This window comes from Panthera tigris, chromosome A2, assembly GCF_018350195.1.
Source record: "Panthera tigris isolate Pti1 chromosome A2, P.tigris_Pti1_mat1.1, whole genome shotgun sequence".
Lineage (NCBI taxonomy): Eukaryota > Metazoa > Chordata > Mammalia > Carnivora > Felidae > Panthera > Panthera tigris.
This window is the reverse complement of record NC_056661.1, coordinates 72,873,373-72,888,780: the sequence shown is the minus strand read 5'-3', so window position 1 is coordinate 72,888,780 and position 15,408 is coordinate 72,873,373. Positions and strand designations below refer to the sequence as shown.

Here is a 15,408-nt window from a genome sequence, read left to right as displayed (position 1 = left end):
TTTGTAATACCTTGGAGTTCTCTCTCTCTCTCTCTCTCTCTCTCTCTCTCTCTCTCTCTCTCTCTCTTTCTCTCTCTCTCTCCCTCCCTCTCATTTTTAACAGATTAAATTTATCACAGTGCACATACACCATTCAAAACTGTGCATTAATGTATTTATTTTTAAGAAAGAGAGTGTGAGCAAGGGAGGGGCAGAGAGCGGGGGCGGGGGTGGTATAGAGGATCCAAAGTGGGGTCTGCGCTGACAGCAGCAAGCCCCACAGGGCGGGGCTCAAACTCACGAACCGTGAGATCATGACCTGAGCCAAAGTCAGATGCTCAACCGACTGAACCACCCAGGTGGCCCTAGAGTTCTCTTTTTATCTGTTCAGTTACCTTGCTAACAACTTTGGGGGGAATTCTTATTGGATTGTCTCTGAAAAGAGAAATGGTGTGCTTTCTGCCTCCTGACTTGACCCTGACTGATTCTGAAAGTCGCATAAAAACAATTTAATTTGGAGAAAATTTTGTGTAGGGAATGTTAAATATACCACAAGGGAAAGCATCTCATAAATATTTGAAATTTTCCATCAAGGGAGTAACTAGACTGAGTTGTCCTTTTTCCTTTTAGTTGTGGCTGGTGAGTAGACCTACTGGAAGTTACTCTAGGAAGAACCTTCAAATTCCAAGCTAACAAAGTTCTTCCTATTTGCGCATGTATTCGCTAATCATTTTCTGTCCCTGCTGCGGACAGGTTCACACTACTGTTGCAGGTGCGGCCAGCTATAACACCTGGGGGCAATGCCAGCAATTCTCTTCCCCAGGAGTAAATTCCCATGTGGTTTATTTATTAAATTCTATTTAAGAAGTTCTAACTGACACATTTTGTTTACTTTCTAAAAATTTCAGGATTCAATATCTATTAAACTATATTTTATGCATAGATGCTCAATAATGTATTATAATTAATGTGTGCCACACTCTTTTTTTTTTTTTCTAAGTTATTTATTTGTTTTGAGAGAAACAGAGAGAGCGAGCGAGGGAGGGGCAGAGAGAGAGAATGAGAGAGAGAAGCCCAAGCAGGCTCTATGCTGCCAGCAGCAGAGCCCGACAGCGGCTCAAACTCAAACCCTGAGATCATGCCCGGAGCTGAAACCAAGAGTTGGATGTTTAACTGACTGAGCCACCTAGGCAACCAATGTTGCCAAACTCTTAAGTGAAGCTGGGTATGAAATATAGAAAGTGAATGTCCCTTTATCCCTATTTTAATAATAAATAATTTTATGACATTATCTATAGAATTCAGAAAGATGTGAAGAATGTCCTAATAGCAAAGACTAAGATATTTAGGACAAAGTTGTAAGTTTATTTACTTTCGGTCAATAATAACAAACCACCAAAATCAATTTTATTAACATGCAGACATCTACAGATTTCTAAAGTGAGACTATCAGCAGACATAAGGAAACTATGCATCATTAAAAAGAATCAGAAAGTCTTATATCTTTGACATTTAACATGTATCTTAAAATTTGTAATTTGTATCTGTTTCTTCCACTGGAAGTACTGTGATCTCAAAGGCAGGAGGATATCTTAGTATTTGTAACAGTGTCTGATTGTATTGGTTTTCTATGATTGCTAAAACAATTTTCTTTACATACTAAAACAATACATATTTATTATAATTCTGCAGGTCTGAAATCTGAAATAGGTCTCACTGAGCTAAAAATCAAGATGTCTGCAGGGTTAAATTCCTATGGAGGCTCTAGGGGAGAATTAATTCCCTTGCCTTTACCAGCTTCTAGAAACTGTCCATATTCTTTCTCTCATGGTCTCCTTCCACCTTTTAAAGACAGCAATGTACATCTGAGTCTTTCCTTTTGTTACATACCTCACTTTGAAACAGATTCTTCTGCCTTCCTTTTGCTGTTAAAAGGACCCTTGTAACTGTACTGGGCCCACCCAGGTTACCCAGGGTAATCACCCCATCTCAAACCTGCTGATTTAATCACACTCAGAAGGCCCTTATTGCTATGTAAAACAACACATTCACAGTTTCTGGGGATTAGGGTGTGGACATCTTTGAGGGGTTATTGTTTTGCCTATGGCAGTGGTCTGCAACCCAGAACAATTATTGACTCAGTGGACCCAATAAAGTTGCACATAGTACCTAAAAATAGAGGCAGAGAATTTCCACGTAAATATTATGCAATGGTTAAGGGTAATTGTGCAACGGGAAGGAATGTAGTCAGTGTTTTTAAAGAATGATTTTAATTGTTTTAAAATCGTTAATTATTTATATATTACGTTATATTAATGATTAATTATTTAAATATCAAATGATTTTTAAAGGATGCACATTTGGTATACGGGAATAACAAAATTTTTTAGATGGCGCCTATGTGGCTTGAAATGTTTAGATGCATGGAGTAAGACAACGTGCAAGTTTTTCTAGAATAAATTCCTTGAAGTATTAATTCTGGTAGAGCAAGCAAGCACAATTTAAATTTCAGTAAAAACAACCAAAATGCTTCTCAGAGGGCTGTGCTGATTCGTACTCCAATCAACGTTGAATGGAGAATGGTTTTCTCACACTGTCACCAATACTAGAGGCCATCCATCTTTGCAGCTTTCACTCCTGTGACTCAAAAAGAGGTGGCATTTGCATTTCATAAACATTAGCACTAGCTCTTTGATTCCTAGATTAAAAATGAGAATGAGAACTTTTTTTCTGTCCATTTGTCCTGTTAAAATCCTTTGCCCATTTTTCTTTTAGATTTTAAGAGGTTCTTAACTTTGTATATTATGGATCTTAATCCTTTTTTCTAGTTATAAACAGTAAACTTGTTTCCTGAGTGATGCTGGCCTTTTAGCTTTATGCGTTAAAAAAAAAAATTTATTGGGGCACCTGGGCGGCTCAGTCGGTTAAGGGTCTGGCTTCGGCTCAGGTCATGATCTCACAGTTTGTGGGTTTGAGCCCCACGTCGGGCTCTGTGCTGACAGCTCAGAACCTGGAGCCTGCTTGGGATTTTGTGTCTCGCTGTCTCTCTCTGCCCCTCTCCTGCTTGTGCTCTGTCTCTCTCAAAAATAAATAAAATAAAAATGTAAAAAAAAAATTTTTTTTTAAACTTATTTATTTTTTGCCAAAATAATATTTGGTTTTTAGTGTAGTTGAATAAGTCGGGTTTTTTTTTTTTTTTTCCTTTATGGAGACTGAGCTTTGTGTCTTATGTAAAAAGGTCTGCCCTCTCAAAGTAATTAAAATTCATTATTTCTCTGACGCTTTATAGCTTTGTTTTTAGCTGTTTATTATATCAAGAATTTTTGTCTATGGTGTGGGATAAGATAATAATATAACTTAGTTTTTTTTTAACTAAGTAAAAAGCTATGTATCCCAATGCCATTTATTGTTGTTAGTCTTTTTTTTTTCCTGTTGGTTTGAAATATTACCATTAGCATGATAAATTTCATGTATGCATGGATCTTTTTCAGGATTCTCTATTCTGTTTACCGTCCAGTCTATGTATCTCTAGATTACTTGCTGATTTTTAAATACTGTATTTGCATAGTATGTCAGGCCAAATTTTCTTCTTTTTAAGAAATGATTTTGTTCATTTCATGAATGTATTTTACATAGATTTTAGTATAATGAAGGATTTTCTTTAATTTATAAATTAATTTGGGGCAAATTCACACTTTTACAATATTGAATCTTCCTACCCAGGAACATGGTATTCTCTAGGATTTAAGCTTTATTATGTGTCCTTCATAAGATTGACAGTTATTCTAAAAATATCTTTTGCACATTTACTTGATCTTTATTCTTAGTTATTATATGAGTGTTATTTGAATTCTGAATGAAATCTTTATGGGTTTCATCTTCTAATTTGTGACTGTTAGCATGTAAGATAGCTACTGATTTTATGTTGACATTGTTTCCATCTGGCTTAGTAAACTCATATTTATTTTAATAATTTTCTAAATGTTTTGCTAGACATCAGACTGTTGGTAAAGAATGCTAATTTTGTTTCTTACACTACATGCTTTGATTCCTTATGTTTTTTTTTTTTTCTTAATGTTTTTGCTAAGGCCAATTTTTTGTCCCTTTTACTCTACTCTGGAAGATTTCTTATGATCTTCTGAATCATTAATTGAACCTTTACTCATATTCATATTCATATCCACTTTATTGTTTACTCATCTATTGATTTGTTTTATTTCAGCCACACTGCTTTCAATTTCCAAAAATGCTAACTCTTTTCTTCCTTCTCTTCCTTTTTCTTCCTATTCTTCTTTCATATCCACAATGTTTTTTTTAAAGAATGCAATATTTTCTTTAGTTTTGTTGATTATAATAATTACAGTCCTTTGAAAAGTTCTTTTTATTTCTTTCAGAAATTCTTTTTTCATAGGGATTTGTTCTGTTTGGAACCTTTTTATCATTCCATTGGTCTCCCTTAAATGTTGGTGATTCTTGTTAGTTAGAGTTGAAGGACTCTGTTGAATGGTTTTGGTAGTTGGATGGTTACTCCCTAAGGATAAATAGGAAATCCTGTTCCTTCAGCGACAGATCTGGTCAAATCCCAGGAAAACTTCCTTGGTGGTGGTTCTGTGGAGAGAGGAAGGAGGGTGTTGGATGTTTGCTTCACCTCATGACCTCAGGACTCTAGAGTAGAAGCCCTCTTCCTATATCAACATTTTTATCTTTGGCATCTGAAAGTGCAGGCTTCATATTTAATCCAAATGCTGCCATATAGGCTAACCAAAGACCCATGTTAAATCTTTAGACACTTATTATTTTCTTCTAATGGCTATAAATTCAATATGGCAGAATAATAAAATTGGAAGCACTAGTCTGTAATTAAATCTGGGATAGTAAACAGACATTAATGTATTCCATGCCTTAATGCCTGTTCTCACTTTGCATTTTACATCCATTATTGTTTGTCTGAAGCTGTGAGGAGGGATGAAGAACAGTTACTGGGACATCCATGAAATGTTTTGGAGACAGTGAATATACAACTGTGATTCAAATTTAGGATTCACAAAAAGAAACCATTGGAGATAAAGCTGGAGCCAAGCTGTGAAGATGCTCATGTTTATGTTTAAGGAGTTTGGACTTTACCTTGTCAGTAACGGAGTATTTTGGATGGGTTTTGAGCAGGGAAGTGTCGTGATAAAAGTGGCTTTATTTGAGAGCTGTCTCCATGATAAGTATCAGGAGGTCAGACACCACTGTGGTAATCTAGGAAGAGATAATAAGGTCCTGAGATAAAGTAAAGGGAAATTGGAATGGGAAGCAAGTGACATATATAAGAGTCTGAGCAAAATCATTTTAGCCTTTGGCGATTTCTTGGATGAGAGTATAAAGAGAAAGGAATGCTCGAAAAGACCTCAAGGTTTCAAGCCTAGATCACTAAAAGAGGTAACAGAACTAAATAAGGGGATAAAAAGAGGCTGCTATCCGCCCCCCCCCCCAATTTTAGCTGTCGTTTAAACACTTCGACCCCATCATGTTTTGTTTCTTTATTTTCATCTAATTTTTTCATTAGATGATTTATGCTTAAAAATGTCAAATGATCAGAAATGAATTATTTTATGTTTCCTGTCCAGTGATGCTAAGAATATCCATTGATTTCCTAAGGCTGTGGAGCTGGCCGTGGGGATGGAAAAGACGGTATTTGAGGAATGTGCTGGTCAGACTTGAGGACAGTGTAGTATGGTGCCTGCCACCTCACTGACCACCAAACTACTCACTGTGTCTGGCTAGCTGCACTCGGTCCAGATCCCATTCTGGAGGGGAAGGGGAAAAGACTAGACCTTGACCTGTTTGTCTTTCAAAAGAAATTTCAAAATATTATGAAGATTTTTTAGCTGTAAATGTTGCTGTAGAGACACATGAAAGTTCTCTCTTCGTTCCTCTGTTTTTGCCTCTGCGTCTACCCGTAGCTGGATTTTCAAGAAACTTACTGTTTTCATAGTAGCACTGTCTTTTCTTAGGTCTTAATTTCACTGTGCCCTGTTGAGCTGGTGAGTTGCATGGGCATAGCAGTTACAAAGTTGCCCATAAGGATTACATGGGTGAATCTAAGTAATACATACGAGTCATAAAGACATATATATATAACACATTATATATATATGTATGTGTCATGAAGAGGCTTTGCTCGCAGTGAAGCCCTCAGTAACTATGAACTGTTAAGACCCACAGACTGAAGATGGGCATCTTTACTTTTTACGGATTGTGTGGTGCCATTCCAGGCAGTGGATCTCAAACTTTAGTGTGCATTAAGATAATCTTTTGGGTTGATGAAAACACAGATTACCAGGCCTTATCCCCAGAGTTTTGATTCAGCTGGTCTTAGGTGGAGCCTGAGAATTTGTGTCTGTAGCAAGTTCCCAGAAGATGTTGATGCTGCCGGCTGGGGACTAAGTTTTTGAGAACCAGCGGTTTGGGGACTGGGAGGAAGGTTAATGAGATTTGTATTCATAATGGAGTCAGTTACTTTGCAGTTAGGAATTCCCTTCTTTTCTGGCTGTACATTCTGAACCCTAGTCTGCTGGGCTCTTTGTTTTCTGAAGCAGCAGAAACCAGTCAGCAGGTGACAAATTTCATTACTCTACTTTCTTTGAATTTTCCCAGGGATTACTAAGTATACCACTGTTAGTGCTGGCACTTCTCTGTTATTTTAAGGATTTGTTGGTTTTTCCAAGGTGGTTTTCCCTTGATGCCAGAAGATGTGAATAGGAGCAATCTCATGGTGATGCTTGGGTCTCTCTTGGTATTTGCTATACTGCAGAATTTATATTTTTCACTTAATATTAATTTTAAATCCGTGCCTTTCTTTCTCACACCCTTTTAAATTCTCACTTAATTAGTCAGAGTTACAAATGGCATCACTTATAAACATACTTGTGTAAGCAGAGCAATGTGGCTTTCGGCATCTCTGTAATGAAAGTTTAAACTACTTGGAACTCTAGCTTACATTCCTTTAAGTCTTTATGATCTAAATATTCTTTTCCGTGATGCCAAAAAGGTTCTGTGTGATCATCTAAAGTTTGAAATTCGTTTTCAAATCAAAGGCACTGCCAAACTCAGAAGCAACTGTGTGAAGAAAATGTGTGGAAACACCAGTCATTACAGGTTGGTTTATAAAAAGAGTTGCAGATTGATCGGTCTTTGAAAAATGTTTGGTGACACGAAACTCTTTCAATCAGTTCCAAATCTGGCAACTCTCTTGTTGCATTAGATTTTCTTTCCTTCACTTTTCTTCTCTCTCTAACAGAGACAGACACATCCCTTTTCCTGCGTCCCGTTTTAGATGACTGACGGAAAAGTAAACACCAAATATGAGCATGTGGGGATGGTTTATTTCTTTTTACATTGACTAGAAGGCAGTGTTGAAAGGGAGACACTGCTGTCATTTCACAATGTAGGAAATTTAGAAAAGGTGTTAGAGCTGTTTTAAATAATTTCTATTTTTGGATTATGCCATTCATGAGGGTATGTAGTCTTTCCTTTAGAGAAGGAATTTGTTTAAAGTATATCTGAGATCTTTTGGTGACAAATAAACAATGTGTTCAAAAGAAAGCCCTGTAATATTTTTCATTCGATGATTCATGCTTAAAAATGTCAAATGATCAGAAACGAAAGACCCAATGATTGGGTCATTTGAAACATATGGTTCTGGGAATTATTAGGCATGCCAACTCTAATATGGAATCTCAGTCCCTTCTTTTGTCCTTATAAAGATAGCAAAGTCATTTGTGCCTCGTTATTTTCTTTTTACCTGTCACATTCAGTGCCCTCACGTTTCCTCGCCTGTGAGGCAGCACTCACACAGGGGTTGGATGAGTCTGCCCGAGTTCAAGTTCTGACTCCACTACTTATTTACTGAGTGCTGCTGAGAAAGCCACTCACCTTTCTGTGCTTCCATTTCCTAACTCGTCAACTCAAAATGAGGACACGTACCTTGAAACACGATGGCAAAGAATAAATAATACACGTACTGCCCTTAGAGCAGTTTCTGGCACAGAATAGCAGAGTCCGTCAATGTTAGCTTTTATCGCTTACTTTGTTGGACTTCCTGGTTTGGTTACTTATTTCTCCCAGAGAAGGAAGATTATGACAACCTCCCTGTCAATGGCTATTTAGAATATCATTGGGAATGGTGGAGAGTTAATATGGCTCCAATATTATAAATTCAGAACCATCCTTATGAGAATCAAATAAGTGATATTTTGGTCATGAGTTCTGTTTCTCCATGTTAGAAACCATCTTCTTTTACAGTAATTGCCCCACACATTAACAATGGGGAATTCTTTTAGGCCAGTAGACTTTGGATTTTTTTGTTTAGTGAGATCTGTGATTTTTATTTCTGTTCTGTTTTCTCTGATGAATGAAAAGTTTGCACAAAAAAGCACAACTTGTTAATTCTATTGAAACCATTAAGAATGGCTCAAGTTAAATATAACTTCATAGAAATGAGTTCTTCTGAACTGATTGTATATTTGGACTTGAGATGCACATTGAAGATACTTTGGAGATATTAAAATGATGTATTTGGATTCCTAATGACAAGTTCCTACTTGTGCCTTGATTCTCCTGCCTCATTAAATCAATAACACCCATTATTTCTTGGGAAGGAAAGACCCAGCTGAGAACAGCAGAGTTATAATGCGGCTTTGAACTTCCAAATAGAATTTGTCACATCGATAGCAAGGTCATAGTCTTGCTATGTAAGCACCTTTTATTTGCAGAAGCCATTCTTTTTTGAGGAAGAAAAAAAAAGAGGGGCGTATGTAATGGTTTTCTTATAAATCAGAACTTGGAGGAGGGGTCGTGGAGCAGAAAAGAGCAGAGCAGAGCACAGATCAGAACTCATGGGCGTTCCCACCATATGAGAAGGAGCAAATGTCACAGGACTGGAGAGAATCACTGGAAGAGAAGTAGGTCCAGAAAGGTGACAGAACATTTTCACTTCCGCATCCTGTGACCGTATGGTGGGATCTTGAAACTGGGAGGGGAGAATTAAATATTAATAAATCTGTCTGAATTCAGCAGTCAGTATTCCCTTTCACTTGGGAAAAGCCTGGGAAAGTTGCAGACCCTTCGTCATGGCAAGATGTCCAGCAGAGAAAGCAGCTGAAAGCTTCTTCTTCCCCATTTGCTCTCCACCGTTCCCATTCTGAGAGGACAAGTGGACCAAAGGGCCAGGTACTGGAGGATGCAGAATGGAGGGAAGGCAAGCTTCATGGCCATCAGCAGTGGGTACCAGGCCGACACCATCAAAAACCAGGTCAGAGAAATCAGTCTCACTAACAGAGGACTCCCAGCAGACGGCACATTGCAGGACATCTCAGCGAAGCCAGAGAAAACCCAGGGGATACAGGAACCAGATGCTCCTCTGCACACAGACAACGCCACCTCGGGAAGAAGGATGAGGGAGGAAAAAAATTTTCCTTTCAATTGTCAAGTTAAAAGATTTTTTGTTTGTTTGTTGTGTCATCAGTAAGAATGAGACTTGGAAGGAAAACGTTACCAGTGAAGGAAGCTAAAGTAGGTGAATTGTAGAACAGAAATTTCACCCCACGACACTGAGTATTAGTTAAGATCGTCATTCTACATGAAAGGTTGAGTTTCCCAAGGTCTAGAAATGCGGGAGTATAAACACAGCTCATTCAGCCCCACAACGGACCACATGCCCCCAGAGTCCCACTGTCTGGAGATTTTTAACCTAATTGCTCACCTGACTCCAATTTCTCTGCTTTAAATTCTATCCCGCATGTTTCTGCCCACGTAATCATCTGCCTGCAGTCAGCCTCTTTTGTCATGTAGTTCCTTAGCACAAGAACCCCAGCGATGTATGTGTTTATTTGGTATAAAGTACTGTGATTCACTCTTACGGTTTATTTGTTTCTTGCTTTATTGCTATTTTTTTGTCCCTTTTGAATGGTTCTAATTATAACTTCTATCAAATTGGGAATAGTTCTGTAATTTTTAGCTACAGAAAATGACTATTTGAATTTAGTTTTCCTTCTCTGCCGTTACTGTTATTTGAAAGAGACTATGTACATTTTGGCACAAAGATATAATTGTTTTAATAAAGAATCATACGGGCCAATAGCAGGAAGTATATATAAGCCTTCAAATTCTACTGCTAAGCAGTCGAATTCAGTGACCACACTGAAACCTGAGAAAAGCATGCTTACAATTTAGCTTTGTGGTGTATTGAAGTCTTGTATGTCAGTTTTCCTATTTCATGGGATTTGTAAGCTGAAAGACCTTGATGCTAACTTAATACAAACAAGATAAAACATTCTTAACAGAGTGTGCTGACCATATGTGGGATTCATTTGATGAGGATTTTCATTTTCTTTATAAAACATATCTCAGGAAGACCAGCAGTTATTGTTTAAATCACAAAAATGAAGTGATATCAGGGCACGCATAGGCTCCGTCATCTCTGAGGGTTTAAGTTTCAGATTGTGCTAACCTACTCCGAATCTACTAATATCACAAAAACCAAGCCCAATTCTTTTCTGTATGTCGTATGTTCATTTAATCATCCACTGAGTCCCCCCACACCCCGCACTGTGGGTTAGGCATGTGCTAGGTACAAAATTTGAGATGGAAGAGATGGAGGGCACAGTTTAGGAACTCGAGGGATGTAGAGTGTGGTCTGGGAGTTGGACCAATAGACAGGTAAATATTACATTTGTACAAGTTGATTGCGGGGCCTGGAGGATGAGCTCATTCAACTTGGAGATGGTCAGGAAAGGGTTTCTTGAGTGTTGATGCATTAATCTATACTATCCAAGTAAACAGATGAAGAAGGATTTTGAAACAAAGGGAAAGAATGAAGATGACATTTTAACTTATTTTTTTAATTATGCATTTTCATTTTTTTAAAGCTTATTGATTTATTTTTGAGAAAGACAGAGCGTGAGCAGGGGAGGGACAGAGAGAGAGAGAGAGAGAGAGAGAGAGGAAATCCCAAGCAGGCTCTGCCCTGTCAGTGTAGAGCCCAATGTGGAGCTTGAACTCACAAACAGTGAGATCATGACCTGAGCTGAAACTGAGTCTGATGCGTCACTGACTGAGCCACCCGGGTGTCCAGAAGATGACATTTGTAGAGAAGCTTCAGGAGTTTGGTGTGACTAGAACACAAGATGCATGCTGACGAAGTATAGAGACACTTCAGTGTAAGGATTGAAAATTAGAGTGGAAGAAAGGTTATGAACTATCTAGTTTAAACCTCACAACAACTCTGTCTGGTGGGTGGTACTATGCCTCTTTTAATGATGAGGAAGCAGAGTTGGGGAGCTTAGACATGCTTATGGCCACACAGTAAGCAGCAGAGATGGGGGGGGGTCTTCTGACTACAAATTCAGTGATGCAGCCGAGGAGGTCACAGGATGTTTTTTTTTTTTTTTAGTCTCTTCGTGGCCTCTTTCCCCGCCCCGCCCCCACGATATAATTATCCATAACATATGAGAAAGAATTAAATTAGAATTGCTTTGTGGTTGTTTAGAAAATTAAACTACTCAAAAATGTAATAATAATAATAATAATAATAATAACAATGGTTCTTGCTCTTATTATAACAAGGAAGAAGTTCCCAGTCACCTCCACAGTGATGTGCTTACAGTTTGTACTGAGCATGTGAAATTTTAAAAATATGTTTCTGCCACATGTATGGGACAGTCTTTAGCTAGTCCTTCTGAATATCCTCCTTCCAAAAGCCTGAGAGATGAGATCAAACAGCCGAGGGAATGGGTCTAAGGAATGGGGCAGACTGGACGGGTGGTCTCATGTGGATTTTTATGAGGTTGTTTAAAATCTGTGCATGGTTTCTTCAGGAATAAGGATCCAACCAAAACGGTTTGATGTCTTCTAGTGACTTTACCACAGGAGAAACACTAGAAGAATTTATTTTAGAATTCTTACAACAATACAAAACAAGTCAAAACAAAACTAAACTATGTCTTATGATCCTTTGGGGACCACAAAAGGAAAATCATCTTGTTTGAAGAAAAATTGACTAACCTGGGGCCCATTTTCCTTAGGAGAGTTCCCATGTTAGGCTTTAGCCAGGGGTCTGTGTGTATATAATATGTCTGGAATGGAGGGAGGGAACCTATAGGACTCCTTATGTTCTTAAAGGGACCAAATCAGGAAAGATTAAGAAACATTTCATGTAAGGGACGCCTGAGTGGCTCAGTCGGTTAAGCCTCCGACTTTAGCTCAGGTCATGATGTCGGTTTGTGAGTTTGAGCCCTGCGTCGGGCTCTGTGTTGACAGCTCAGAGCCTGGAGCCCACTTCAGATTCTGTGTGTGTCTGTTTCTCTCTGCCCCTCACCCATTCACACTCTGTCTCTGTCTCTCTCTCTCTCAAAAATAAATAGACATTAAAAAATAGAAACATTTCAAGCGTGACACCCCAAACTGAGTGTGTGCGTGCGTGTGCGTGCGCGTATGTGTGTGTGTGGTCTCAGATTACTTTTAATTTGTAGGGTTGAATTCTCCAGATTTGATCCTAAGTAAGCATGCAAGAGGTTTTAGAAGACATTTCATGTTAACATTTGACAAAATAAGGTTGCTTTTTTTTTTAATATTAAGAGAGGATTTTCATAAAGTAACATACTGATTCCGTTATCTCATCCAAACAATAGTATCAACATTGTTCCACAACAATAAAGCTTTTGGACCTATAAATAAATGTTAAAATGTGAATTATAACAGTATTTTAATTATGATGGAATTAAATCAATATCACATCATCACTTCTCTCAGCTCATATGAATGAATAGAATAGCTATCTTTAAGTTCAGTTGAGTTGGTTAACAATTTCTGTGTTTTAAAATTTGTGACATGTTACTAAGTCTCTTGATAAACTGTCCCCTCAAACTCCAAAACTTTTTCAGATAATTCAGAATAGAATATGAGTTGCTATGTAATAACTATATATGTACAAGCTAAAGTAATATACCATGCAATAGCCATGAAATGCAGGGTGCATTACTATGAAGTTTGTATTAAATAAACAAAGAGCCAGAATGTGTAAAGGTAATTCAACTGTAAAAAATTTAATCTTATGTTATCAGTAAAATTAAAATCTGTGAATCATGTTTGTATCATCTACAGAGTTTTTGCAAATCTTCAATTGTTTCAGCGTTTATTTCTTTTAAAGGGCAGCTCTTTCATTTTGCTCAAATTATTGGCCTTGAAAGGTAAATTTAAGTTGGAATAATATTGCATCCAATATAAGCAATACATATTTCAGAATAGTAATTAAATATCAGTATTTATCTTTTTCATGGGAGCTGTGGAGAAATACCTAAATCAAAAAACTATAATCTTGTCCTATCTAAGAAGATGGTTTTGTTGATTTTTACATGTTTGGAGAGAATACTTTTTTATAGGCTTTCCACTCTTTTGCAAAATCCATTTTGAAATTTAGCTGAAGAATCACTTCTAATTTTGAAAGTAAGAAAATACGTGTAATTCTGTGTTTAACCTTTTTAGAAAGAAGTCTTTCTAAAGACTCAGCATATGATAAAGAAATTTTAAACCCAAAGTAAATTCAGATTTGTACAACACTATCACTAAATCCTTTGATTTATCAGCCACCTATTTGTTTGATTGAAAAATCATTTTCTACAACATCCGATGTTTTCATAGCTTTTGGAATGTTTCGATCACACCTAATAATGCACTAGGGTGCAAGTCCAGCACATTTCTAAAAATTATGTAGCTTCTTGCACATTATTAATCTCTACTTGTTGATATTTTGACAAATGGCCAATCTTTCTGCAGATGCACACAAGGAGCTGATAGTATTGGGAACGCTTTCCAGTTCTTGCCGTCTCCTCTGAAACTTTACCACTTCTCAATCCAAAAGACATGTAAGACAGAGTAAATACACTTAAATTTTGCAGCAAAATGTCTATGTGTGTTAATGGCATGATATTAGACCTGGTTTAAAGTTTTAGGAAAATAATTTTGAATTGGTGCAATTAAAAAAAAAATTAGTTGGATGATCCCACTATTCTCCAAGGTCTCTCCTTAGTATGGTTTCTGATGTCAATTGCCTGTATCTTATACAAATAGATTCTGTTTTTGGGGTGTACCTATTGTCACATCTGATATTGAATAGACTGAAGAACATTAAATCTCATTAATGGTATTCAGTAGGAATTTGATCTTTGCTATGCCAGTGATTTTATATGGAATTTGGGCAAATTTGTCAGAATCAAAAACTTATTTCTTAAGTTAAAACAATTTTATCTTCCATTCTGATTTTCAGTAATTTCCCAAAACCTTTAGTCACAGTTAAAAAATTATTGATGCCATCTTAATGGTAAACATGTTTTTAAGAAATAAGATGTTTTCAACCATAAGTTTCGCCTACTCTTTCTTTTTCTTAACATGTTTTTATAATTTGTGGGTGACAGTTGATCACAAAGGGATTCATTCCAAAACTGCGATGATTTTAAATATAATTATTTGAATGATTTGTGAATATTTTAAAATATTTTGTGAGCAACCGTTCTCTATAGATTAAATTTTTGATGTGAGAACAAATTTGTATACATTTAAATGTAATATCCTGATTATCACTTATCTAGATATTAAGATGCTTTAAAAAAGATTTTGTTTTAAAATTTTAATAATTTGCTTATTTATTTTAAACAAATTTTTAAATCTTTGTTTATTTTGAAAGAGACAGAGCATGAGCAGGGGAGGGCAGAGAGAGAGGGAGACACAGAATTGGAAGCAGGCTCCAAGCTCTGAGCTGTCAGCACAGAGCCCGATGCAGGGCTCAAACCCATGAGCCATGAGATCATGACCTGAGCCGAAGTCGGACGCTCAACCGACTAAGCCACCCAGGCACCCCCAAATTTTTATGATTTAGGGATAATTTTGTGCATACAATATTACTTATATTTATGACTCTCACACTGTATACGGAATCCAGGTTTACAATAGCACCGTTATCTACGAATACATTGATAGCAGATCTACACTAACAAAATACTCAGTTATGTTATCCTTTTGCCGTTAGCACTATGGCTTGACTTCCCCGTTTTAGGGAAACATTATAACACAGAGTTTTATTTTAATATTATTGCCAAGTAACTAAAGTTCATAGGAACCCCACATCAGTGACCAAATAGTTTGCAAAATTGTACAAGTGCTTGACAGGTGTTGTTTATTCAGAAAGATTTCTGTGGAATGGGAGAGGCAGGGCGCTCGTAGCATTGGGGTTTAGGTATTCATGGGAGTGAGTGAACCCGTTGGATCAATCTTTCCAGGAGCTTGGCTGTGAATGGAAGGTCAGAGGGATGATTAAAGGAGATGTTATAAGAGACTCTTAAAAACTGAGAACAAACTGAGGGTTGATGGGGGGTGGGAGGAAGGGTAGGG

General features: G+C 37.2%; 1 protein-coding gene across 6 annotated transcripts in view; it reads left to right on the top strand.

The window, feature by feature from the left end:
• SUGCT (succinyl-CoA:glutarate-CoA transferase) overlaps positions 1-15,408 on the top strand; it is a 746,174-nt gene that overhangs the window by 405,376 nt on the left and 325,390 nt on the right. The window contains exon 14 of one of the 6 annotated variants that reach the window (XM_042963811.1): positions 13,798-13,924. The exons of the other annotated variants lie outside the window; for them this stretch is intronic. Within the exon in view, the coding sequence (XP_042819745.1) occupies positions 13,798-13,815 (18 nt within the window). The 3' untranslated portion in view covers positions 13,816-13,924. Of the gene's footprint in view, positions 1-13,797; positions 13,925-15,408 lie in introns of those variants that run through there. 6 annotated transcript variants of the gene reach the window in all.